Raw genomic sequence first — 26,483 nt, forward strand, 5'->3', positions numbered from 1 at the left:
CACGTCTTTTGTTAGCAGTTTTAGACAAACAATTTTGCATATCAATATGCAATTATACTGTATGGAGGGAAAACTGTGTGTGGCTGGGAAACATCTTTTAACATGTTGACAAGATGTCCTGTTAACATTAAAAATGGCAAAATGTAAACTGAGTAGAATGAGCTTAAATGTCAAGTTCTAAGGAAAATCTTGTCAGAATGCCTCACCCTTCTAATTTTGCTTTTCTAACACTGCAAGCTTTCCCTCAGAAATGCTCCCTTCAGACTAGTAGAATCTGAAGTCTCATGGCACCTATAAAAGGAACAAAGACTTTATTGCTGGCAAGAAGAGAGATATCTTAACGGGTAGGATAACTACTATCTAGATATCATCTATGCTCTGAAAGCAGTGTAAGTGAGAGTACAATTAGTAATTGCACCATGATATTCAATATTCACCTATCTTATTCCATAAGCGTTGACTTTTGGGGTCTAGAAACTAATCTTCATGTTAATCTTGGAAGGCAACCATTTTTAATTTTCTATCTCCATTTTACTGATTAGGAAACCAAGATCTAGAAAAGTTCACTGACTTTAAAATCTATCTATCTATCTATCTATCTATCTATCTATCTATCTATCTATCTATCTACTTACCTACCTACCTAGCTACCTACCTATTTGATTACAGAGTTTAAGAAAATGGCTCCTGAGGCCCCTCTGGTGGCACAAGGGGTTAAGTTTCAGCACTATGAAGCTACTGGTAGCCACTGCAGCATGAGATCAATCTCGGCTGTGGAGATAACCCACACAGAGCGGCAGGCCTCTCCTGTTTTGATCCCCACTCTGTCTCTGGTGAATCCTCTCATGTCCCCACACCTCTGGTCTATACCCCAGATCTTGTATGCATAAATAAATAAAAAAGAAAAAGAAAATGGCTCCTATCATTGTGAAGGCTTTATCTGCAGAGTAGTCATCAGGCTGGAAAGAGAATACAGAGCTGCCATTTGAGCCAAAGACCTTCTGCTGACAGGATTTCTTCTTGCACAGCGAAGGACTGTCTTTGTTCTATTTATGACTTTGAGCTGATTGAATGAGATGCACCCATATTTTTGAGGAAAATCTCTTTACTCAATATCCACTGATTTAAAGTTATTCTCAACTCAATAACACTCTTTTTTTTTTTTTTTTGAGAACTGCAAGTTTTGCTGTTTTTTTTTTTTTAAGATTTATTTATTTATTTATACAAGCACTGGGTACAGTCAGAAGCGCAGGAGGGTGAGAGAATTCACCACAGCGAGAGCAGGGAGCAGAGCAGGTACAGTGACGAAGTACACTGCTGAGGGGAGCCACAGGCGGCAGGATAGGTCTGTGCGCCATATGGGACCCTCCACCGGTGGCCGGGGAGCAGCTGGGGATCGAACCGGCTGTAGAAGCTGCTGGCAATTTTGCAACCCAGCGCTCCGCTGCACCACCGGGGAGGCCCTCAATAACACTCTTACAGAAATATTAAGAGCAACATTTCACCAAACATCCAGGTACTTGGTTCAACCATGTTGAAAAATAAATTAACCATCATATCAAGCAAATTGAGAATCAACTGGGGAGCCTTATCCTTCCGTCTTATATCCCTGACCCTCCCCAAGTAGATACCTGAGGTGTTTGCTAGCATCAGCTACTTACGGTGCTCTGCTTTTCTCCATTTCTGTCTGTCCCTGTGTATCTATCCCTGTGCCCAGAACTCCCTCATTTCCTGACAGCATCTAACCCATCCTGTAAACCCACCTTACAGGCATTTTCATCCAACAAAACAATCCCAAGTCCCTGCTGGATTCCTGTTATTTCAAATGCATTCCTCCTGACATGTTCAATTAGGTTGACATGAACAAGGATGAACACAAACTTCACATTATTGACTGAAATTGGCCATGTCTAGATCAGGAGATTTTTTTCTCAGCAAATCTCTTACAAAGCATTACATTTTAGTATATCATGGGTTTTCTTGATTATTCGTCCCTTGATTATTCATATATTGAGTGCCTTATCAACTTTTTGAATCAGTCAGCTCTCCAAGTCTTTTATTCAGCCTTGTTCTCAAGTTTACTTCCATTTAAACTACAACGGGGGAGTACTTTTGGTTCTGGTTACAAGCTATTGAATAAGAGTGCGCATACTATTTTTGCATGGGTTGTGGATTTCAGTTGTAACACCATCTCCACATAACCCATGACCACTGATGAATTTTAATCCTTTCCCCCGATTCTTTGGGAAGATTTAAACAAGAAACATGGATATCTTCCATTTGTCCCACTAGATGCACTGGCCAACCTTCTGCAGCCATCTCTGTGCTCTAGAATGCTAACTAAACACATTACATCAGTAAGTATTGTTGCTTTCTGAACTCCAGGTGAGTTTCCTCAACAGAGACATAGGAAGGAGACTGGAGGAAACAAGGGGAGATTGAAGTCAGTCAGTCATCACGTTCCTCTCCTGGGGCTTCATTGACCTGATTCCTTCCCAGAAGTCAGGGGACTGCAGATCCGTCAAGGCACAGTCTCTCTCAGGGTGCCCTCCTTCTTATACCATCAACACTCTCATCCCCAAGGGCCTGCTGGTAGGAATGACACCTCTGTTACCAGCTCTGTGTGTGGCTTTTCACAGCATCTTATTGGCTATCATATCTTTGCAACCTGTCTCTAGTATGAGTCAGCCATTATGACATAGCCATTGCCCTCAGAAAGGAGAGCAGCTGTTAACTTCCATGTGTGATATGAGTCCATGTATGAGTTAACGCCCATGTGTTGCTGATGTCCATATACTCATCACTTATACAGGGACAGCTAAACAGTTAGGCATGCTCAAGAATTATATGTGCTAAAAGTATTTATTCTTTTCCCTGGGACTGAGAAATAGCAGACTTTTTTATTAGGAAGCTATAATTCAGATTATGGGAATTCAACAACTTTTGCTTGCCCCTATTCAAGTCAATTTCAACCTTATCTATTCATTCAGTTCTATGAGTTTTTTTAGTGTTGGAAACAAGTCAGTCATATTGGTAGTTCCCACAAATATGCAGGTTCAACGACCCTAGAATTTTGCTTCTGATAGTCATTAGTTTTTCCTGAAAATGCTTTTATTTGCCTCTGCTGGCCAGCTCTTAATCTCCATCTCAATCTTAGAGATGATGTCTGCTTGCTCCTTAACCCTCACACTCCATGACAGGCTGAGTTAGGTCCCCTTCCTGCGGGTCCCAACAAACACTAACTATACATACCCTGTCTTTGCTCATATATTTTAACTGTTTCTAGGTCTTCTCCATGATTAGCCTGTGAAGAAGAATGAAAAGTATCTTTAGAAGTTATAAACTGTGCCCAGAAAAGGTATGTAAAATCCTAACCCTTAGTACATATAAATGTGGCCTTAATCGGAAACAAATTATTTGCAAATGTAAGAGTTAAGATAAGGTCATATTCCATTATGGTGAGTCCTAAGCCAACATGACTGGCGTCCTCATAAGAAGAGAATAAACAGACATATTGAGGATGACATCACATGTCACAGGGAAGCGGGGTGACAATCTCTGGGAGGCAGAGATTAAAGTTGTCATGGGCCTGGAGATATTCAAGGAATAGGACACCTACCAGATGCTTGGAAGAGGCAAGGAAAGATCACCCCCTTTAGGTTTCCCAAGGGGGTGACTTTTGCTTTGGACTTCTAGTCTCTACAACTGTGAGGCAGTATACTTCTATTTTTCATTTGTTTGGATTTTCTTTGTTTTAAGCCACCCACTTTGTGTTACTTTGTTCCAGCAATCTTAAGAAACTAACGCAAGAAACAATTTTGCATCCCTAGCAGCTAGCACAGTACCTGCAATGTTCACACTCGTATTGAGTGCACTTATATTGCACTGTATTGAATTGTAAATCATTTCTAGAGATGGTGAAAACAGCCCAAATGTGTATTCCTGCAAAAGCTTACCCTTTAACTTCCTTATTCATCACTTAGCCCTTCTTCCAAACACTAGAGCTTTCCTTGCTCCACACACATGCCCACTCACAGTTGTGGATACATTTTTACATAGTGCTGCAAGTTTGCTGGGTCCTTGATTCAGTCCACTTCATCAGCAAACCTAACACCCAGTTGGCCTAGCTGTTTAGGCAGAGGTCACGCCACCTTCGGAGGATGGGGACATTGCTGTTTTGGTGTTTGGGATCTCACGGCTGGGAGGCTGTGATTGGTGAGAGGCTCAGACTTCAATCAAGAAAAGGAAGCTAATATTCCCCAAGAGTACAGTGCAAGAAGGATGCAGTGAGGATTCAAAGGTACTGTTTTTCACAACTCAAACCTGTCCTTCTTCACCCTCGTGATACCCATTTGCACGTTTTCTATAGACTTCGTAGGAGAAACTTCCCTGTTTCTGTTGAACCTGAAATGATCTCTCAGGGAATTCTAAATGAGGAAGGGATGTGAGATCTTGGCCCCAGATCCTTATATTAGAGACATGCAACTAGGCCAAGAAAGCTCAGCTTTCTGGCAAAAGGTGCAAAACAGAACCCAGGCCCCCTCCTCCCGGCGCCATTTACAATCTGTGTTTTACCCAAGTCATTGACATGCACAGAGAACAGCAACTTTGTTTTCAGAAATAGTGCTCATCTGAGAAGGAGACTTCCTCTTCTCTCTTCTCCCTCCCCTTCCCTTTGTCTACTCCTCTCCCTTCCCTGTCCCCTCATCCTTCTTCCTGGACACTTTCCCCAAAAGCACTTTTACTAAGTGTCCTAAGTCACTAACACTTAAGAACATATAGTATTTGCAATGAGGAAAGTATTTGATAACATCATGTTAATGTATTTTAAAATGTTTGCCAGTTCAATGAGAATTATATAATTCAGTGCATACAGAAGCTTGCTTTTATTTCTATTGGATTTTACAAAACAACCAAGCAAAAAGACCTTTATTTTTGTTACTGCATTTGACAAAAACATCAAATTTAAAGGAAATGCCCAATCACACTCAATCAAGCCCATCAACTCTGGAACACAATTCAGAAGCCCTTATTCCTTCAGGATAACATCAGCAAAACAGCAACCTTTAAAACCAAGTAAACATTCATCTTCAGTCATAAACCCTGAGTGAAGTCTTTCTAAACAGAAGCAGAGTGCTCCAAGTAAATGAGCCCCATGAATTAATCATATCCTCTCTGTCCATGTTCTTACATTGCTTTGCAGAATTAAAAAATGTTAAGCAACAGTTAATATATATCTCCATATATACATAGAGATAGATATTTTAATTTCAAGAGATTTTTAAAGATGTAAGGGCAAGTCTATGTTAGCAATAGACATTAAAAATCATGATTAAAACCATATATTTAAAAAATACGCATACATGAAAAAAGCACACATATAATTCACAGGGAAAAAGTCCCCAAAATTCTAATAATAAAATAGCAATTGCAAACTCTGAATTGTGATCTAGAGGGGATTTTAACATTTCCTTCATACATATTTTTCTCAATTTTTCTCTAATAGCATTAATTACTTTTATGTGAAAAATAAAAAAAAATACTATTTAAAGCAAAACATAAGCAGTACAGAGTATCAAATTAATGTTTTATTGATATAGAGTATCACTGTATGTAGGTTTGTTTGCTTCCTGAATCTTGACTATTAGTCCTGATATTTATTACCTCCGGCAAATCATGAAATACTCATATTCTCTTTCCTTCTATGTAAAATGGAGATAAAAATGTGTACCTCAGATCTTGTGAGGATTAAAAGAGAGATTTTTTTTTTGTAACATCTCAGTTCAGTTCCAACAGTTGGTAGGTGTTGAGTAATTGATACCCAACTCATTACCACCACTCCTATGATTACCCTTCACACTTACTTACTCCTCAGAAGGCACTGACCTCCTTTACCTTATTCTGCAGCCACATCATTTCTTCCATTTCTTGATAAAGTGTGAACCAGGACCAAATTATATCAAAATCACTTGCAGAGCACAGGAAAGTACATTTACTAAGTTAGAATTTCTGGGCCTGGGAAGTCTGTTTTTAACAAGAAATCCCAGAGATCCATATGCTAATTATATTTTTAAAATAACCAAGATCCAATAAGAAGTCTAGTTCTAGACCAAGTTGTTCAACAATGTAAGTTATCACAACCATGAAAAGAAGAAAGTAATACAATTTCTCACTATGTTATAAGACTAGTGAATAACAGCTCACATACATCCATTTTGGAGAGGTGAAATATTATGGAAATAGAGTGAAATCCAATCCCATATAACTTGCACTTCCTGGAGGAAAATTGTCACATATTCAGATGGGCAAATTGTTAAGAGTTGTTCATTGGCATCACTACAGTAGTTTGTCTGCCTTCCTGCCTGTGATATTTGATGGTCATATCCCTGATTTTACTTCTAATGAATGATAGTGATCCTATCTTATTTTTTCTGCATCCTTTCAGTGTCTGGAACAGAAAGAACTCCATAAATGCAATTGTCTTGCCCCAGAGAAGTCTAGGGCCCGAGGACTCACTAAACCTTAGTAGGTCCCTACTTTTCTGCTTCATTACATGGTTTTCCTGGCACTCCAAAGGCCAATGCTTGAAACAAATACAGACGCATGCCAATTAATGACCCTTATAATGGAAGGAATGTTTGTACTGCCCTACTTTTAAATAACAATTATGTCAGTTTTTGGGCTTTGTGGAATTATTTTGCAGTAATCAGTAATTATGTCCTTTTCTTAAGCCCATGTAATAATTGATTCTCACCATGCTCTATACTTGATAAAGAAGTGGAAAGATATTATAAAATTGCCAGGGAAAATGGAAACAGCTCACTTTATTTGTTAGGCTTGACCAGTTATTCAAACATCTATGATTGTGTCTAATCTGTGCAAAATGAGGAAGCAGTAACTACTCTTCCCATTTCACTGACAAATAGAGAGATACTGGGATCCACACAGACCTCAAGAGCAGATAGGAATCAGGCTTTCTCACTTCCCAAGTCAGGGATTCCTATTGATTTTGAGTTTCTAGTTTTTGGTTATTTGTTTTTCCCTTTACTTTCTGTTTTTGAGTTTTAAGAGAGAAAAATGTCCTTGGCAAGCCCTACAGAAAACACTTGATAATTAATTCTTGGCTTGGAGGAACACTGTCAAGGCCATTAACAAATTTTCTTCCTTAATGAAAATAGACTAACTGCTAATTCCTATTTTTACCAAAATAACATTTCCTCCCAGAAGATGGTCCTTTATATCTTTACTTACATAAGTGTACCCTTCCAGTGGGTTTCCCTTTGCTGTGCAGCAGCACAGTATGAGGCTAGGTTGAGTGTGAGCGAGAGTGTCACACACTTACCTGTTATATTGCAGTACACTTGGAGAGGCCCCAGGGGCCCACTGCCATCCGAGTCAATGTAGAAGTAGCCAGCTGTGTTCCCTTGGTGCCTGTACACCTCGCAGGATTGTTCATAGAGGGCTGAAAAGACACAAAGGCAGCAGAGAAGAAACTTTGCTTGTTTCTGCATATCCCTTTGAAGAATGCCCTGCTTATATTCATTTTCAATGTTGATTATTTTCCCCTTTTCTCATAGTTTCTACCCCTCACCACCGACCTAATAAACCAGAGTCTTAACACTTGATAGTGTCATATCCTCCATTCATGCTAACTTAACCATTCTGCTAAACTCACTTTAGCAGTTACATCCTTCAAAAGTATGCCCATATTTCTAATAGGACCTTTGTCCACACTGACTATAAGTCCTCCTATCTGCTCACACCAAGTATTGAGCTGGGATCACCAAGCCATTCCTTATTCCCCTGAAGGTCACAGAACCTGTAGGTGTGCTCGTGTGTGATCTTGTGTCCAGCATCTAGTAATGTCATACTCAGGAGTTCAACAAATGTCTGATTAATGAATGAAAAACTGAGCTAATTATTTAGCCAAGCTTTTTATTTTAGTAAAAAAAGTAAAATGATATCATCTCATTTCTCTATGCCCTGAATTCATCTCAACAGGCATCGTTTAGTAGATACCAATCATGTTTAGTCCCTTTTGATGTGGCATGCATTTAGTGTGTTCCTATTTGTGTTAACAGCTATAGGTGCCACCAGATGATAGACCACGGAGGAGGAAATCATCCTGTGCCTCTGAAAGTTGACAGTCTAACTGCAGCCAGAAAGGTCTTTATGTACTCAGAGAGGCAAGCATAGGTGATCGGAGGTAGGGCACTCTGACCAATCAATAGGTTGAGAAATATTAAATCTCATTGAATCAACACGCATGGACTCAGTGGCATGTAAAGGAGGCATCTGCTGTCGATGCATGAAAATGCAGATTGCTCTTGGGGGCCTCAGACAAGATGCTGTAGCTCAAAGCAGCAAGGACACAGCCAAACATGTCATCTGCCCATGTTTAAAACACTTCAGTGGCTCCAGCAGTTTCCAAGATCCTCACCTTAACCAACATGTCCCTGGTGACTAATGCCCCATCCCAGGAATATGAACTTGCAGTTTGTCATGAGCAAGTGTGAGAGGCACCTCAAATAATCCATTATCGTAACAGTATAAAGCTTGAGAGGATTTGACTTGTTATAAATTAGGGTGAATTCAAGGTTATCCTTGTACGCATGGAACTCTCTACCAGTCCTACGGTCTCTGAAGCAGGAAGATCACAGGGAACACCCTCCATACTGACCATAACATAGAGCTAATTCTACTTGTTCAAAGCTAACAACACACCTGGGTGTGTGTCACCCATGTGACACCAGTTCTTGTAGGTGTTGCCTCCTCTCCAATTATTGCCACACTCCCAAAGTGAGAATTATTTGGAAGGACTTGCAGCTGTCTGACGCCAGGTGACTACCTCCCAGGCAGCACATGAGAGCTTTCATAGCAGTTGAGAACATGAATGCAGGAATCAAACTGTCTGGTTTTGTATATCGGGGTGACTATTCCTAGTACACTTTCTCCTTAAACTTTGGTTTAATTACCGGGAGAACTCTGAGGGAAAAGACTGGTGATACACATTCTTATATATGAATTCTGCAAATGAAGACATAAAATATAAAAAGGAATTTGTCCAAAAATGAAAATCAATTGGTCAGTGATTAATCGATTTATATCATTTCCTTTAAATGTATTTAGTCATACCTTATAAAATGGAGTATTTTTAACTATTTGGTTTCCCTAAACTACAGAGATTAAATGGGAAAAGATGAATGTGTCATGTTTCCCCTTGAATTCATCAGTTTCTTTTTTTTAAGATTTTATTTTTTGTGTGTGTGGAAGAGCTGGGATACAGGCCATAGTTGTGTCTGAGGGAGCGAGGGGTGAGAGAATTCACCAGAGACAGAGTGGGAAGCAGAACAGGAGAATTTACCGAGATACACTGCTGAGGGGAGCAGCAGGAGTGACAGGAGAGGTCTGCTGTGCCATGTGGGTTGCTCCCTGGCCAAGAATCAAACTCAGGCCATAGTGGTGATAGAGCTGACACTTAACCCCTAGGCCACCAGGTAGGCCTAATTCATCAGTTTCAAAATACTGAAGTGATTTCCTAATACATCTTCCAGCAGTGATCAATAAGAATACTTTAATTTTATTATAAAGCAACAGATTTAAGCATAGTTGAATTTAAAACAATAATTTGACTAGTAGGATGCAATAAATCATACCTACTAAGAAAATAAAAACATAGCCATGCAAAATTCTTAAAATACATGAAACAACTTTATTGTCAAATGATATCTCTATTGATTTATTAAACTATTATGCACCTATTATAAGAAGGAATTAATAACTTATTTTATTGACAAAAGAAACTAATTTTTTTTCCTTGAAAGATGAAATATAAAATACCAAAACAACACAGGACTCAATTTGATGGAACAATTTGGGCAGCAAAAGAATAATGACTGCATTTATGTATTTAAATATATACAATATACTGACAGACTAAGAAATACATAACACCACCTGACACAAAACTCAAGCTGAACCTAATCTAGCCCTGAAATACAAGCACTCATTTACAGGAAGAGATAACTAAAACAATAGAAGAATATAATTAATTGAATCTAGGATATGACAGTTTCTTCAACAAACTAATGGCAAAATGGCATGGGGATTCAGAAGACTTATAAATAAAATGTTATATATAGGCCATTTTTTTATCCTGATTCAAACAAATCAAAAAAAGTCTTATAAGACAACCAGAAAAATTAAAATCAAATTTAGTATCAGATGATATATAAAAAGTATTTTTTTATTTTAGCTGGGCATGATTATAATACTATGGTTATAGTTTAAAAGAGAAAACATTCCTTTTGAAAGCTGATACCTGTAGTGAAATAATATCTTAGCTGATACTAAGATACCTATAGTGAAATAAAAGTTCATAAGTTGTTTTTAAACTGCCACATAAAAGGAAGAGGAGAGTCAACAAAAAAGACAATATATTGATAAATGTTGGCCCCAAGGGAAGGGCACATGGGGGAGAAATGTATTAGTTTATCTTCTACTGTGTGTTTGAAATGTCTTTAATAAATATTTTATTTCATAATTAGGCATTTCAGGTGTCCCATGACTGTCAAGTTCTTCGATAAAGTGATCTGAAAATTACTGGCTGCAATACAGCCAATGTGCTTTCCACTGTACACTGAACCCCCCAGGTGTGAGAGGTAAGGTGCACAGCTGTCTCCCCAGATCCCCTTCACTGTCATGCTGGACATTCCCTTTTAAACATGGCTTATTTCCCTTCAGGTTGTTTTGTGTATCGATAGTCTACTCTTGTTCAGTTGCTAAATAGAATTCCATCATATGAATATAACAGTGTTTTAACATCAATTAATTCAAGGACATTTGAGTTATCTCCAATCTGCAGCTATTTCAGTTGCAGAATTTTAAATTTGCCAGAGTAATTTTTCTTCTGAATACTTTTCCTTTAATTGTATGCAATTTTTTTTCCTTTCTTTTTTAAAGATTTATTTATTTATTTATTTATACAAGCACTGGGTACAGTCAGAAGCACGGGAGGGTGAGAGAATTCACCAGAGCCAGAGCGGGGAGCAGAGCAGGCAGAAGGACCGAAGCACACTGCTGAGGGGAGCAGCGGGCGGCAGAAGAGGTCCACACGCCATGTGGGACCCTCCTCTGGTGGCTGGGGAGCAGCCGGGGATCGAACCGGTGCTGCAGAGGCTGCGGGAAGCCCTGCAACCCAGCGCTCAACCACTGCGCCACCGGGGAGGCCCAATTGTATGCAATTTTTGATTAGCTGATGTAAAATATCTAACATATCTGAGAATATTTTTAAAGATTTATTTATTTATGCATACAAGAACTGGGGTACAGGCCAGAGGTGTGGGGAGTGAGAGGATTCACCAGAGACAGAGTGGGGAGCAGAACAGGCAGACTGACTGAAATACACAGCAGAGGGGAGCAGCGGGTGAGACAGGAGAGGTCTGCTGTGCCATGTGGGTAGCTCCCTGGCCAGCTGGGGATCGAACTCCTGCTGCAGAGGTTGTGGATAGCTTTACGGTGCTGTGCTCAACCCCTTGTGCCACCAGGGAGGCCCCTATTTCTGAGAATATTAATGATAAAATAATTTCCTGATATTTCCTTACCTCTATATAGACTTTTCCAAATATTTTTTGTGTGTGTACTTAATTAGTTTACTTGTTTTGCATTTTGTTTCAATCTCTAATCTTTCTTGTTAGACTCTTTTCTAAGATGTCACTTATACTTTTCTCATATTTAACAGTGTCTCTAAAATACTGATTGATCATTTAGCAAATGCCTTTGGTGGATTGATCTCTAAGGACTCCACTATAGGATTACCTGGCTGGACTACTTTGTAAAAAATCCTCACACTAGTGTCATTAGGTCTTTGTTCATAGTCTTACTGGAGTCAATGATTCAGACAGACATTTTGCATGAGATCTGGACGTGGCAGTGATGTGGCACATGCATTCTTTTTATACTTGTTAAGTCAGTGTAGGTTGTGAGATTCCACTGTAGCGCCTATGTGTTGTCACGCATCTTCTGACTTAAGTTGTTAACCTGGGATCCCAGACAGCTTCTGCTTCATAGAGGTTCTCTCCTCCAGCTACCTGGACCTCTGGCCAGGCACATCTCTCGGGATCATCAGCCCATTGCCATCATGGAAGGTTTGGCAAAAGTGAGGGTCATGGTGCTTTTTGGATCAGCCACTGACTGTCATTTACAAAAATATTTACTATTGTTTATGTCATTTCGGAAGAAAGTGAAGGTAAACACATATGTTCAATCTACTAAGTCTCCCAGGAAGTACAATATGCTGCTAGTTTGTTTCTTCATGCACACTGAAAACAAGTACTCATACTTGGGAATAAACTCCATTTATTGAGAACTTAGATAATTTTCCAGGAACTCTAAGCTAGGTTCTCAGAAAACTAAACAAAAGGACATGTTTCTAGATCTTAAGTAACTCAGAGGCTTAATTTTACCAAGACCAACCCAACTACAGATAAAACAATTTAAAAGACCAATTCCTATAAAAGAAAGAGAAAAAGTATTTGAAGAACTCTCCTAGAAAAAAATGGCCAAATCATGTGCTTTCTCAAAATAAATTTTTTAAAACAGATCATACTAATGCTACTTATACTTCCCTAACTCACCAGGAAAGAAAGAAATCATGGAAATGCATTATGTGAAGTAAATACAAAAAATAATCCCTAAACTTAACAATGATAACTTCAAAAAACTCAAACTATATACTGACTTGTAAATATCAAACTTTTTACCAAAAATATCAGCAGATAGAACCCAACAGCATATTTTAAAAGGACATAATGGCAGAGGGGGTCTTAATCCAAAAATGCAAGAGTGACTCTATGGTAGGAAATGTGAGTGAGTGTGTGTGTGTGTGTGTGAAAGTTACAGGAATATGGAGAAAAGTATATGTTTGCCTCCACTCATTTAAAAATTATTGATGAAAAATCCTATTATTTCCCACTAAGTTCCCCCAAAACAAAACAAAAAAAAAAGTTCACTAGTTTGACTTAAGTTTCACATTGTACTAAGAGCTTCAGCTATAGGAATTTGATGAGAAAACTTTTAAAGGCCTTCAAACTCAAAAAGGAAGAAGTAATACTATCTCTTCCTATAGTCAATCAGATCTTGTATCTGGAAATACTAAAGGAACCAATATAAAAAGTATCAAGAAACAAAACTAACAATTATAACATTCACATGTGGAAACCATTAGCTTTCATATACACAACATTAATCAGAAGATATTAACAAAGGACACTATTTATGATATCAGAGTTCTGAGAGAGGAGGGAGGTGGGAAGGCAGAAATGGAAGCAGGCAGAGAGGGAGGGAGGGAGGGAAAAAACACCACCTTTTCTATAAGGGAGAGAAACACCAGTGCTTCCTCTCACTGCCATGTGAAGATGCAGAGAGAAGATGGCCATCTGCCAGCCAGGAAGAGCGGGCTTATTAGAAACCAAGTCAACTGAAGATATGACCTTGGATTTCCCAAGCTCTGAAACTGTGAGAAATCAATGTCTTGCTGTTTAGGTCACCCAGTCTATGGTCTTTTGCCACAGCAGCCCGAACTAAGCTATGATGTGTTCATAAAGATTTTTTTACATCACCACTTGTATTAGCAAAAGAGAGGAATCTTCCCAGATGTTCACCAGTTTAGGAATAAACTATGTTGCACACAGTAAATACAGTTCAGTTTTGAAAATGAATAAAGTCTGTCTGCATATAATATTACAACATCAGCTCTAGGATGTAAGGTTTTGAGACAATCAAAGTGGAAAACACTATATATAATATGCATTTATTTATATTTTCAAAACAATAGCCTTTTAAAAAGTGATGTGTAAGAAGTGGGAGAAAAGTCAGAAAGAATGGGATAGAAACATGGTATATTTGAATATGTCTGCTTCATTTGTTTTCTTAGGAACTATGTGACTATTTTGCATAATTATGTAAGGTTATTCACCTGTCTGAGGAGGTAAAAGAGACACCTTCTCTGTGTGCATGGAGCATGGGCTCGTATCACTTAACTCTGTCTTATTTTCCTTTGTGTTCAACAATCTTCAGATTCACTTTCTGTCTCCCCTGCTAGACCATAAATACTTAGCATGCAGGGATGTCTTTCTCCAAATTTAAAAAGTAAACATTTAATGACTATTATTAGTTTAATGGTCCCACTGTTTCTGAAGGCTCAATGAAACTAGACTGAGAGAGAGACTATGGCAATGTCTTAGTTCTCTAAAATGCCTACCAGAACTCTAGTCAGAGACTTATACAAAATTGTATATGAAATGACTCTATATGCTTTATACAAGTTCTCAATTAGTCGGTGCTCATCTGAAGGAGAACCATCACATTTCTCTTTGGGAAGAAGAGAGCGAGAAAGCACAACAAAAAAAGTCCTAGCAGTGGGAAGATGTGTCCCCATCAAAAACAGCAACAAGCAATTGCTAGTACTGTATTTGAAGGTCTAGAATTACAAGCACAAAAAGATGCATGTTCTTCGATGAAAGGACAATCATGGACATACGAAGACTCTTTAGAAGAGTTTTTTATATTAATGTGAACAGCTATATAATATAGCTGAACAAAGTAGATGGATCAGTGTTTTTATATTTAAGGAAAATAGTCTGCATCTAGTTCTGGCAGCTAATTTATTGCCTGAGGTACAATTTGAAATGTCCTTGTGATGCCCACTCTCATTAAAGATAATGATAGTATTCAGACAGCAAAAAAATAGTTTTATTTGGACCTCACCTTTTCAAGTACCAAGGTCAGAATTGTGGTTTTTCTGTCGGACATTTATATTCCTATTGTAAACTACAGAAATAGACAAGAAACTCAGTACATATTTTTAAGACCTTAAAATGTGTCCTATTTCCTTCGTTGCTCCCTATGTCCCCAGCAATCTAATACTTATCACATAATTGCATATTTAGTTCCAGATCTATATACACAGCCTACAGACATAAATAAGATCAAATTAATTCTAGTAATTAAATAAATGCTTATGAAGCATTTTGCATTTAGCAGTCATTTATCGAATTAAGCTTATCAAACTCCTTGTGCATTAGATTTGGTGGATTTTGCCTTGACCTCGTTTCAGGGAAGAAAAGACAAAAATATTATGTTAAAACTGATAGGATTGCTGAAATTAGTTTTAAAAAATGTGTTAGAGGATTAAATTAGAAAATAGATCTTTTGATGTCCTAGTCTTCACATAGCTGGCACAGGCTAAAAATAGACAAAGATTCTATAACATTTTCTTACTTAGAAGTAGGTTAACAGAGATGAAAACAGATAAGTGGTTGCTAGAGATTAGAAATGGGAGAATGAGAGAAGGTGGGTGTGGTTCAAAAGGATTTATGAGGGGTTCTTGTGATAAAACTATTCTGTATCTTGATGCTGCTGGAGATTATATCAATCTACATATGTGATAAAATTGCATGTGTATGTGAGTGTGAAGAGGAGTATGTGTCAAAATGAGGCACTCTGAAATAAAAAATAAAATAAATAAAACTCTGTATATTCTGCCCCTGCCAATTACCTGCTTTTGATATTGTACCATAGTCATGCAAGATGTTACCACTGGAGGAAACTCAAGCAAGGATATATAAGCCCTCTGGTACTGTTTTCTTTGCAATTTACTGTGAAAATTTTCAAAATAAAAAGATTAATAAAGGGGTTGTGACCCAATAGTTCCACTCCTAGCTATACAATCATTAGAAGTGAAAACCTGTGTGTAATTGCCAATAAGAACATTATTCAGCATAGTTAAAAGTGGAAACAATGTAATGCCCACCAACTGATAGATGGGTAAACACCTGTAACTATCCACACAGTGAAATACCACCAGGTAGTGAAAAGAAAAAAAGCATTGATACATGCCATGACAAGGACAAAACTTGAACCTGGAAAACATGATGTTAAATGAAAGAAGTAATTCACAAACATCATACACTGTTTGGGTCCTTTCATCTGAAATGTCCAAGTTCAGTAAGTCCATATACATAGAAAGTAGATTATTAACTACCAAAGCCTAGTGGTGGGAACGGGGGCAGCAGCCTCAGGCATGGAAAATGATTCCTAATGTGTATGGATTTCCTTCAGGGGTATTGAAATGTCCTAAAATTAGTTAGTAGTGATTGTACAACTGTGTGAGTAGAATAGAAACCACTGAGCTGCACACTTTAAATAAGAGGAGTTAAGATGTAAATCCATAGTGCAAACCAAAAAGTAACATGGAGGAGTGGGTATCCAGTGGCAAGACATGTTCCTTAAGGACACAGTGCACTGGTGCCCTGCTCTTCCATTTGGCCAGTATGCATTCAGATGTCCTCCAGAGAGCTCCAAAGACAAAGGGGTCTGCCTCCTCCAGCTTCATCTCCACCCAAGACTACGAGGATATCTTCCTGTTAAATATTACATTATGGTGGCCTTCTGTGACACATTAAATTAATCTATAACACAGTAAACAAGCTTAATAATGCCTGGTATTTAAAATATATATACTAGGTTGGAGGAATTTGGGTGCATTGGTAGTGGGTGGGGTTGCGGTAACAGACTTCGAAAGCGGTATGTTCATATATCTCTGAATCATATAAAATGTTGTAAACTATTGTCACTTCATTCAAAAGATAAACTGTTAAATCAAAAAATAAAAAATAAAACATATCTGTCAGAACAGCAAAGCATAATAAAAATATATAAATATGTGAACATGCTTAACATTACCCTTCCTTGTCATCCACATCTGAATTCAGTGTGGCACATCGAGTGGAAGGAAAGCAACGGGCATCTCCACGCACTGACTGCATGAGGGCATTACTCAGATTCTACAGCAGGGATTCTAAAGTCTCTGAGTGTGATCCTCATACCAGTGACAATTGGCATCACTCTGAGCACATTCGCCATGCAAATTCATGCGCTCCACTCCAAATGAGGCTGCATAGAGGCTTGTAAAGACAGTGTTTCTGCAAACCTCCAGCTGATTCCTTTGCCAGTTAAACAACCTTTGAAAACCACATTTATTAAATAGTGCAAGTTATCAGGAGGTTTTTTTTTTTTTACAAGTGTGCCCCATTTACTAAAAATTCAAGTTTTCAATAAGTACTGCCATGTTCCTCGTCTAAATAATGATTTCAACTTTTTCCCAGTATGCTGTCTGTCTTTATACTTTTTTTTTGTCTCCCTTTTTGTTTTGCCTGAAAATATTGTGCAACTTTTTAGGAGTCATATTCACTCTGTATCTGTGTGAATCAAAAGCAATTAATAACTATCATTAAATTAGCCTACTCTTGGTTAATAATGTCCTAATTCTACCATTTAATTTCTTTCTAGAAAGTCTTTGGAGGTTCATAGCTCTGAATTCAATCACTGCTTTACAGAAATGTTTGCAAGTTTATTTTTTATCTCTTTTACTTACTTTCCTTGAAAGTTTCATATGAGAATTACACAAGATGATGTATAGAAATCAACTGCTAGTGTTTCCTCACAGCAGTTATTCCATAAATGTGAGCTATCCAAGTATTTTCATTTATAAATCCCAAACAATTGAAACAAAAAATGTTTAAGTATATTTTCATAATTCTTTAGGGAATTTAACAAATATATACCATATCCCAGCCACTTGTTAGTGCTTGCGATTTGTCAATTAATAAGATACTGTCCCCTACTTTTTAATTTTGACATAGTTGAGGTTGAGTTACAGACTCCATTTATATGATGATATTTTTGGTTGTTTTTTTTTTTTAATTTTTATTTATTTATGCACACAAGAGCTGGGTACAGGCCAGAGATGAGGGAGGGTGAGAGGATTCACCAGAGACAGAGTGGGGAACAGAACAGGCATATCCACTGAAATACACTGCTGAGGGGAGCAGTGGGTGAGTCAGGAGAGGACTGCTTCACCATGTGGGTTGCTCCCTGTTCGGCCGGGGATCGAACTTGTGCTGCAGAGGCTGTGGATTGCTTCATAGTGCGGTGCTTAACCCCTTGCACCACTAGGGAGGCCCTATGATGATATTTTTTAATCTGGATCTTCAATATCTCTGCATTCTCAGATTAGCCTGGTTCACAGCAGGTATTTGACGAATGACTATTGATGAGTTGAGAAACTTATGAATGAACATGTTAGGATAACCTCTGTGGGAACCATGAGACCCACACATGTCTTCAGCAGATGTAGCCTTCTAGACTCATCTCTGAAAGCTAGACCAGAACTAGATAAACTGAGGGGAGGAAAGCAGGGAGAAGTTAATTGCAAGTCCCCGAGGAAGAATCAATACCCAAGTCAGGGACACACAATTGTAGGGTTTTTCAAAATCCTAGGCATGACACAGGCACACGTTTATGCACATTCATATTAGGGGAAAAATGTACTCTATTGCTTATCATTTATGTCTTATGTCTGTGTATATCATGTGGGAAGAATTAGCTAAACATCAATTAAAGAGAACTAAAAAGCAGCATTTCTTTCTTTGGGGAAAATGGTTTATAAACTGATTGAATATATGGGTAATATAAGCCTTAAACGTAACTGTCATTCTATTCTAAATATCCATTTCTTGCAAAAGGCCAACAGATATATGAAAAAATGTTCAACATAATTTATAATCAAGGAAATGCAAATCAAAATCACAAAAAGACACCACCTTACAACAGTGAGAATGACATGTATTTTTTTACATTTTTTAAAGATTTATTTATTTATGCATACAAGAACGGGGGTACAGGCCAGAGGTGTGGGGGGTGAGAGGATTCACCAGAGACAGAGTGGGGAACAGAATAGGCGGATCTACTGAAATACACTGCTGAGGGGAGCAGCGGGAGAGCCAGGAGAGGTCTGCTGCACCATGTGGGCAGCTCCCTAGCCAGGGATCAAACTCATGCTGTGGTGGCTTGGGAACGACTCATAGGCAGCGTCTCAGCCCCTCACACCACGAGGGAGGCCCATGTATTAAAAAAAAACAAAAAACAAAAAACAAAAACAGGCAAGAACAAATGTTGGCGAAGATGTGGAGAGAAAAAGTAACACTCCTACACTGCTAGTGAGAATGAAAACTGGTCCAACCACTATGGAAAGCTGTGTGGATGTGCCTCAAACTACTAAAAATGGGGCTTCTATATGACCCAACAATTCCACTTCTAGGGATCTACCCAAAGGAACATAAAAACATTAATTCAAAAGAATACTTGCACCCCTATGTTTATAGCAGCACTATTTACAATAGGCAAACTATGGAAACAACCCAAATGCCCAAAAATAGATGACTGGATCAAGAAGATGTGGTCCATATACACCATGTAATATTACTCAGCATTCAAAAAGATAAACACATGCCATTATCAGCAACATAGATGGAGCTGGACGAGATTATGACCAGTGAAATAAGCCCAAAGGAAAAAGAAAAACATTGGAAGGTTTCATTTATAGGCGGCATATAGGGGAACCAAATAAGGGATGGGGGGGGAACAATAATAATAAATTAAAACGCAAAATTACAGGCAACTATAAATCAGAGAAGGGAGGGGGAGGCAGAAGAAAACTGGTGAGGAAGAGCCCGAGGGACTATGGTGATTGTGCACAGGTGAATTGGGGGTGGGAATTTTACTGGAAATACACCTGAGAGGAGAAAGCATACATACAAATATGAACAATGATGTAAAATATATTTTAAAAAATCCATTTCCAGCTACATGAAAATTCAGTATGAAGCCAGGCCACCAGACACAAGTGAAAAATACCAGTGGAGGAGAAATGTATCCAACCCAAGGAGATGGCTACAGGACAGATCACTAGATTACATTGATCTACAATGGATCACTGTAATCTTTAATCACTATCTTATTCTACACTATTCCTACTGTGTGTCAGCTACAACCCTGGAGACATCATACAGAGGATTCTTGACCCCATGTAGTAACTTGCAGTTTCAGTTTTAATAGGGTTCAGAACAGAGTCCTTACTTAGGGAGCTCAGGCACCACCTTAAGCAGGAACTGGTACCCAATCCCAAACATGTCTGTTCTGCACTGTCTCCCCTTCACAGAGAGAGGTTCTTGCAACTTATTCAGATACACCTAGTATGGGAAAGCAGATAGGATATTCCAAGATTTATGAAAACATCAATGTCTCTAGCAACCATGAACAAATTTCCCAGTGCTTCCAGTAGTTAGCTTTCCCAACAAGGCTGCCCCTGACCTTGGAAATCCCTCCCAAGGTTCCTGGAAGGATATATCCACCTAGTAATTTTCTAGCTTTACTCATAACCAACCTTCAGGTTATTCTGACACTTCACTCCAGAAAAGCACTTAGAATGTTATTTGGTCTTTTGCTTGGGTCTTCACACCTGAACCCATGACTGAAGGTGAGGGTGCTATTCTCCCTTCCATTCATACATAAACAAAAAACAAAGAAAAGAATCCAGCCAAACCCAAAGCCCAAGGAAGTGAACTCATAAGCCTGTGACAGGTCAGTGTCTGCTTCAGACTTGGCGGCAGTGCACCCTTGTGCTCGCAGCCTGCGATTCCTGCCATCTCACAAGGCACAAAACCCCACTAATGCAGAAGGCTTGGATGTGTGAACAGACTGGACTACAAACTGCTCCGTGATTCACATAGCTGAACAATAATCAGGGAGCAAAGCTCACTCATGACCTTCGCTTTGGTATTCAAATCACCATCTGGTCACTAGAGTTCCCGAATGTGGATTTCTAAGCTCTTTGTGCAGGCACAATTCCCCCACGTCCCGATTCCAGGTCTCATTTCTAATCTGCCTGTTCCTAGTTGGGTCCTCTACCGGGAGTAGGTTCTAGCAGAATTTGGAGAAATTCCCCTCTTGATTCCTGGGGGCAAACCTTGACTTCACAACTAAGCAACAATTTCCTTGAAAGTAGAGTTCACAGAGCACAGCGAAAACAGGGAGAAGTTTTTCAACCAAGGAGTATTGATTGAAAATTCTAGTTTTGCTGTTTATGATATTTTTAAGCCCAGCCTCACTATTGTTCTGAGTTTGAGCATTCTTAAAGCATAAACAAGTGCTAATAGACCTTCAGAAGTTCTGTAGTGGGAAGGTTCCCAAAACCCGAGTGGGTGCCTGAAACCACAGGTAGTTCCAAAACCTCTATTGTTTTTTTCCTATATGCACATGCCCATGAAAAAGGTTAATTTATAAATTAGCCATAGTGAAAGAGTAGTAACTACAATGAATAATCAACTTAAAAACCATAATCATGCAGGGACCCTCCCTGGTGGTGCAAGGGGTTAAGCACTATGTAGCTATCCGCAGCCTCTGTAGCATGAGTTGGATCCGCAGTCAGGGAGGTGACCCACATGGCGCAGCAGACCTCTCCTGTCTCGCCCGCTGCTCCCCTCAGCAGTGTATTTCAGTCAGTTTGCCTGTTCTGTTCCCTGCTTTGTCTTTAAAAAAAAAAAAATAACCATGTACTGTAAAACGTTATTTGTAACTTTCATTTATAATAAGTGTAGGGGCAAGAAGACACAGTGCAGGTTTTCTAATCCAGCAGAGCGGGTAAAGGAGTCCTGGAGCCCTCAGTGGCTTTTGCAGGCTTTTATTGGGATTTACCAGGTATACTGCAGGCAGGGGTGCCGGGGGGCCGGGAGGCTGGCAGGCCTCCCAGGCCCCAGCAAGCCTTTACTCTATCTGGGCTCTCCGGCCTTCTCTGCTCTCTGTTCTTCCATTCATTCTGCTTCTCTCTGGGCTTCTGCTGGCATCCCTGCGACACCGCCCCTAAAAGCCTAGTCTTAGCCCAGGTGAATCCCATCTACCTAGGCCCACACCCTACTCCAGGTGCCCGCCATCAGGCATGCATTCAGGACCGCAGGGTTCCGTCATCTATCCTAATGGCGGAAGGGCAGAAAAGCCTGATACTTTTTACCTTACCCTACAATAAGTAACTTTTAAAAATAGTTATACCTCTTTGTCTAGCTCTCAAAATATTTCATTGTAGATATAATTTTCAGATCAAGGTGGCCCCCAAGTACCTGAAACCCTGGAAAGTAATACTGTACCTAAGGGCGGGCCTATGGTAATGAATTCACAAATACACAGTAAGTGCTCAACAACAGTTTCTGTTCCTCCTCCCCTCCAGCTCCATCAAAATCTTCCTCCACGGCTGTGCATCAAGTGTTGATTGAGAACAATCAAGCCCAGAGTAGATGCAGCTGGTACACAGGTTCTAGCTGTATTCAGGATTGATATCCAGCAAGCATCCTTCCCAGATGAGCTTCTCTGTGATTGGTAAGTGTTCTTTCTGCACCATTTGTTGTGTATTCTGAATAGCACTAGCACTCTGCAATTACTATCCTGGAACTATAAGCTACTATACTGATTTTTAGGGAAGTTCAGGAAATAAAAATAATTCTGTTCTCCAAGAGAATAATTGTAAGGCAGGACTGAACAAGGTGCAGGTTTTCTGATCCCATGCAGACCAGGTAAAAGAGCAGTCAGAGTCCTCAGTGGTTTTTGCAGGTCTTTTATTGGGGTTCACCAGGCATATGGCAGGCAGGGGTGCTGGCTGGGAGGCTGTCAGGCAAGTCCACTCTATCTGGGCTCTCTGGTGTTCGTTCTGCTGCTTCTCGGCTTCTCTTTTGGCTTCTGCTTCGGCTTCTCCTGGCGTGCCCATGACGCCGCCCTTAAAAGCACAGTCTTAGCCCAAGTGTACCCACTCCAGGTGCCCGCCATCAGGCATGCATTCAGGATCACAGGTTCCCTCATCTATCCTGATGGAGGGAGGGCAGAAAATCCTGATATTTTACCTAACCCTACAGTTCACCCCCTCAGGGTTTTCTGCCATATAATCCACACATGCACAACTTTGTTTCTTAGCAAACACAAACAATGCAGCCATGGCCCACAAAAGCAAATACATCACAATATAACAAAATACAACAGAACGCAATTAAGTCCAGGCAGGGCCCCAACCTAGTGCAAAAGACAATTATTGGCACCAGCAAATGAGCCACCAAATCTGCTGCCGAAGGCACTGCTCATACGAGGGAGGGGAACCATTCACGGCATCTACTGTAACACACCAGGAGCCGTCAGGCTTCCTGGCCTTCTCTGGCTGTAGTTTCGGCTACAAGTCACACACAGCATCCACCCCCAGGATGCACTTGCTCTGGGATTGGCAATTTTATTCTGTTGGGGGTAATCGCCAACCCTCAGGGTTTCTGTCTGCAGTCGCTCCAACACTCGGCCTTCATAGCCACCAATGCAACTCGCAGACCCCTGCACTCAGGCCAACCCACTGCACAAGCACATGGGTCGGGGATCCAAACTCTATATGCAGCTTGGGCTCCACCCCAAGCCACGTTCCCCACCCATCCCCCAAGGACGGGTTCCTCAGCTCCTCACCCTCACTCGACAATGAGCAGGGCATCACCCACAGGTGATTTTACGAGACTCACAGGTCTTCAGCATACTCAGGCTGCTTAACAGCCACTCAGGGCTTCTCAACTTAGCATCAGCACCAGATTTTGCCTTCTCAGTTGGCTTTTCTCCTCCGCCTGGCTGCTGGGCATACACAGGCTGCTTTTGGCCATCTAGGCCCACTGGCCACCCCCAGATTCCCATCTCCTGGGGTTTACAAACAAAGCTGTTCCACCCCCAGGGTCCCAAAACATATCAACCTGCAAGGTCCTCTGCCTTCTGGCGGGATTGTCAGTACAAGTTCAATTGTCAGTCCATCAGTCCAAGTCTCTTGGCCTCTCCCTGAATCAGCGCTGGCGAGCTCCAAATTGTGGTCCTCTCCTCCCCGACAATTCTGCTGCCTCAGGTGTCGTTGGCTGGTCCTCTCGGGCATCTCCTCCTCCAGGCATGGTCTTGTCCTATAGATCCTGATCCTTGTCCATCTCCTGGGTCGCCATGACACCTCCAGCGTCATCACAGGCAGTCTTTTACTCCTTAGTCCCTCCAGGTCTTCGGAGAGCTCCATACCTGTCTGCATGGATCATCCTGCCGACTTACACCAATTGTAAGGCAGGACTGGACAAGGTGCAGGTTTTCTAGGATCCCATGTAGACCGGGTAAAGGAGCAGTCAGAGTCCTCAGTGGTTTTTGCAGGTCTTTTATTGGGGTTCACCAGGCATATGGCAGGCAGGGGTGCTGGCTGGGGGTTTGGAGGCTGTCAGGCCTCCCAGCCCCCAGCAAGTATTCACTCTGTCTGGGCTCTCTGGTGTTCGTTCTGCTGCTTCTCGGCTTCTCTTTTGGCTTGTGCTTTGGCTTCTCCTGGTGTCCCCGTGACGCCACCCTTAAAAGCACAGTCTTAGCACAGGTGTACCCACTCCAGGTGCCCGCCATCAGGCATGCATTCAGGATCACAGGGTTCCCTCATCTACCCTGATGGCGGGAGGGCAGAAAAGTCTGATATTTTACCTTACCCTACAATAATAAATACACGGACACATCCCCTTTACCATATAATATGACATGGTTTGTGAACAGGAAATGTACAAAGGCCCCTTTATATTTGACAAAAAGAATTGACCTAGTTTGAGTAACTAGGCAATAGTTTGATGACATTTGAACTGAGGTCTGAAGAGCTAAGTAGAGCTTCCCTAGACTGACAATCAATCCTGTAGCCTTCTTGGCAGAGGGAACTGTGCATTGGAAGAGTCAGAGGTAGCACAGAGTAGTTTAGTGTTGCTCCACCAGAAATGGGGTAGAGAATGTGCACCATTTCCATTTGATGCTAATAAACTGCCTATATGTAAGTGACATTTTCTTTTGCTTCTACTAGTTGAATAAGAGGTTGCCAAGGACCAAGAAAGAGGTAAAGCTAAGAGGTAGAACTAGTCTGAGTCCCCACACAACTGCCTAGATGAGTAATACTGCAGTATGTGATGGGAGTCAAATATATATTCAACTATATATACATATATTTTAAACTACTGAGACTTTGGGTTTATCAACTTAACCTATTGATGCTAATATACATGTTCCTTAAACATTAGCTTTTCATTAGATATGTCTGAGTGTCAAGTCTGGTAATTAACATTTCTATTTATGAATAATGCAAGTGAGTTCGTGCATTGTAAGCACTTTGCCCAAAGCCATCCAGGCTGGCAAGGGGTAAAACTAGGAATATGACATGAGTTTTTACTTCTTTCTCTCTCCTCTAAATGCTGAAAGCAAACAAAAACTCATAAAACATTTATATTGTGGTCATAAGTTTCTAAAACTGGTCTCAAATAGACAGAGTAATAAGGGCAGTCCTAGTGAAAGTTCCTTGAAGGCATGCTTGGAAACAATTACACAGTATTTATTTGTCTATATTTTACCATCATAGTTAATGATTCCAGAATCCTCTGTGCAGAGGCCATGAAGTAAAATAAATTAATATTCTGCATTTGGGGCATCCCTGGTGGCGCGAGGGGTTAAGCACTGCACTATGAAACAATCCACAGCCTCTGCAGCACAAGTTTGCTCCCTGGCCAGCTAGGGAGCAACCCACCTGGTGCAGCAGACCTCTCCTGACTTGCCTGCTGCTCCCCTCAGCAGTGTGTTTCAGTCAGTCTGCCTGTTCTGCTCTGCACTCTGTCTCTGGTGAATCCTCTCACCCCCACACCTTTGGGCCTTTACCCCAGCTCTTGTATGCATAAATAAATCTTTAAAAAATATTTTGCATTTGTACACCACAAATAATGTGTCTTCTTGTATGAATTGGTGAATGCCTATTTTTTTTAAGCTGTGAAAAAAACACTTTACAATGAGAAATGTGGTCTCATAATGTGCAGTCCACATGACACTTGACAGGAAGAGATTAAGAAAACTTCCCTGAGCTACTTACAATTAGTGAAAGGGTATTTAATTTTCTGACCCAGGGCCTTTCATGTTGATGCAACACGGGGTGTCCATTCCAACCAGATTAAACGCGAAACACATTGTAAATGTTCCTGCTATTGATGCTTACAAGTTCCTTCTCATCATCACAGTGTTCACTGAATAATCATCATCATAAAACAATATGACCACAAAAGAGGAACCTGAGACACAAATCTCTGGGGTAGAGGTGAGTTTGAAGATTCAGCCCCAAAATGCTGTCCTTAACAATGAGTTTATGTAGCCCTGTGTTTCTAGAAACATTGTCATCAGTAATTGATAATAAGAGTAGACCATCAGGAGACATAGAGATGTGTTGGGGGGCATCTGTGAAGTGAACCTCTGGGAGCTTGAAAGAGATCTTTACATTAGATACTAGAACATGAAGGGAAGATGGATATGAGGTGGGGGAGCAGGACAAGCTAGAAACCTTCAGCATGTGTTGGAGCCCAGGAAGATGTACTGAAACCTTGATCTTTCTTGTTGTTTCTGATAGTGGTGTGAGTATCCTGCAAAATCTGGGAACCTTCATCATTGACCTAAATACACACACCTGGTCCAAGGTCAGATTAAACAGGATCTAGAGGAACATGAAATCTTGCAAGTCCAGCCACAGCCATTGAGGGGAGACA

The 26,483-nt window shown here is 40.3% G+C and overlaps 1 protein-coding gene and 1 long non-coding RNA gene across 4 annotated transcripts in view; one reads left to right on the forward strand and one right to left on the reverse strand.

Moving 5' to 3' along the window:
- CNTNAP5 (contactin associated protein family member 5) overlaps positions 1-26,483 on the reverse strand; it is an 831,834-nt gene that overhangs the window by 264,042 nt on the left and 541,309 nt on the right. For all 3 annotated transcript variants that reach the window (XM_054699622.1, XM_037523193.2, XM_054699623.1), the window contains one exon: positions 7,343-7,462. In XM_054699622.1, the coding sequence (XP_054555597.1) occupies positions 7,343-7,462 (120 nt within the window). The remainder of the gene's footprint in view (positions 1-7,342; positions 7,463-26,483) is intronic.
- On the forward strand, positions 4,123-26,035 carry LOC119255737 (uncharacterized). Its single transcript, XR_005127525.2, has 5 exons — positions 4,123-4,300; positions 8,082-8,206; positions 10,548-10,661; positions 22,121-22,269; positions 25,965-26,035. It is a non-coding gene; the product is annotated as an uncharacterized LOC119255737 (long non-coding RNA).

The sequence above is a fragment of the Talpa occidentalis genome, unplaced genomic scaffold, assembly GCF_014898055.3.
Source record: "Talpa occidentalis isolate TD23 unplaced genomic scaffold, MPIMG_talOcc4v2.1 talOcc4.3, whole genome shotgun sequence".
In the NCBI taxonomy this organism is placed as follows: Eukaryota; Metazoa; Chordata; class Mammalia; order Eulipotyphla; family Talpidae; genus Talpa; species Talpa occidentalis.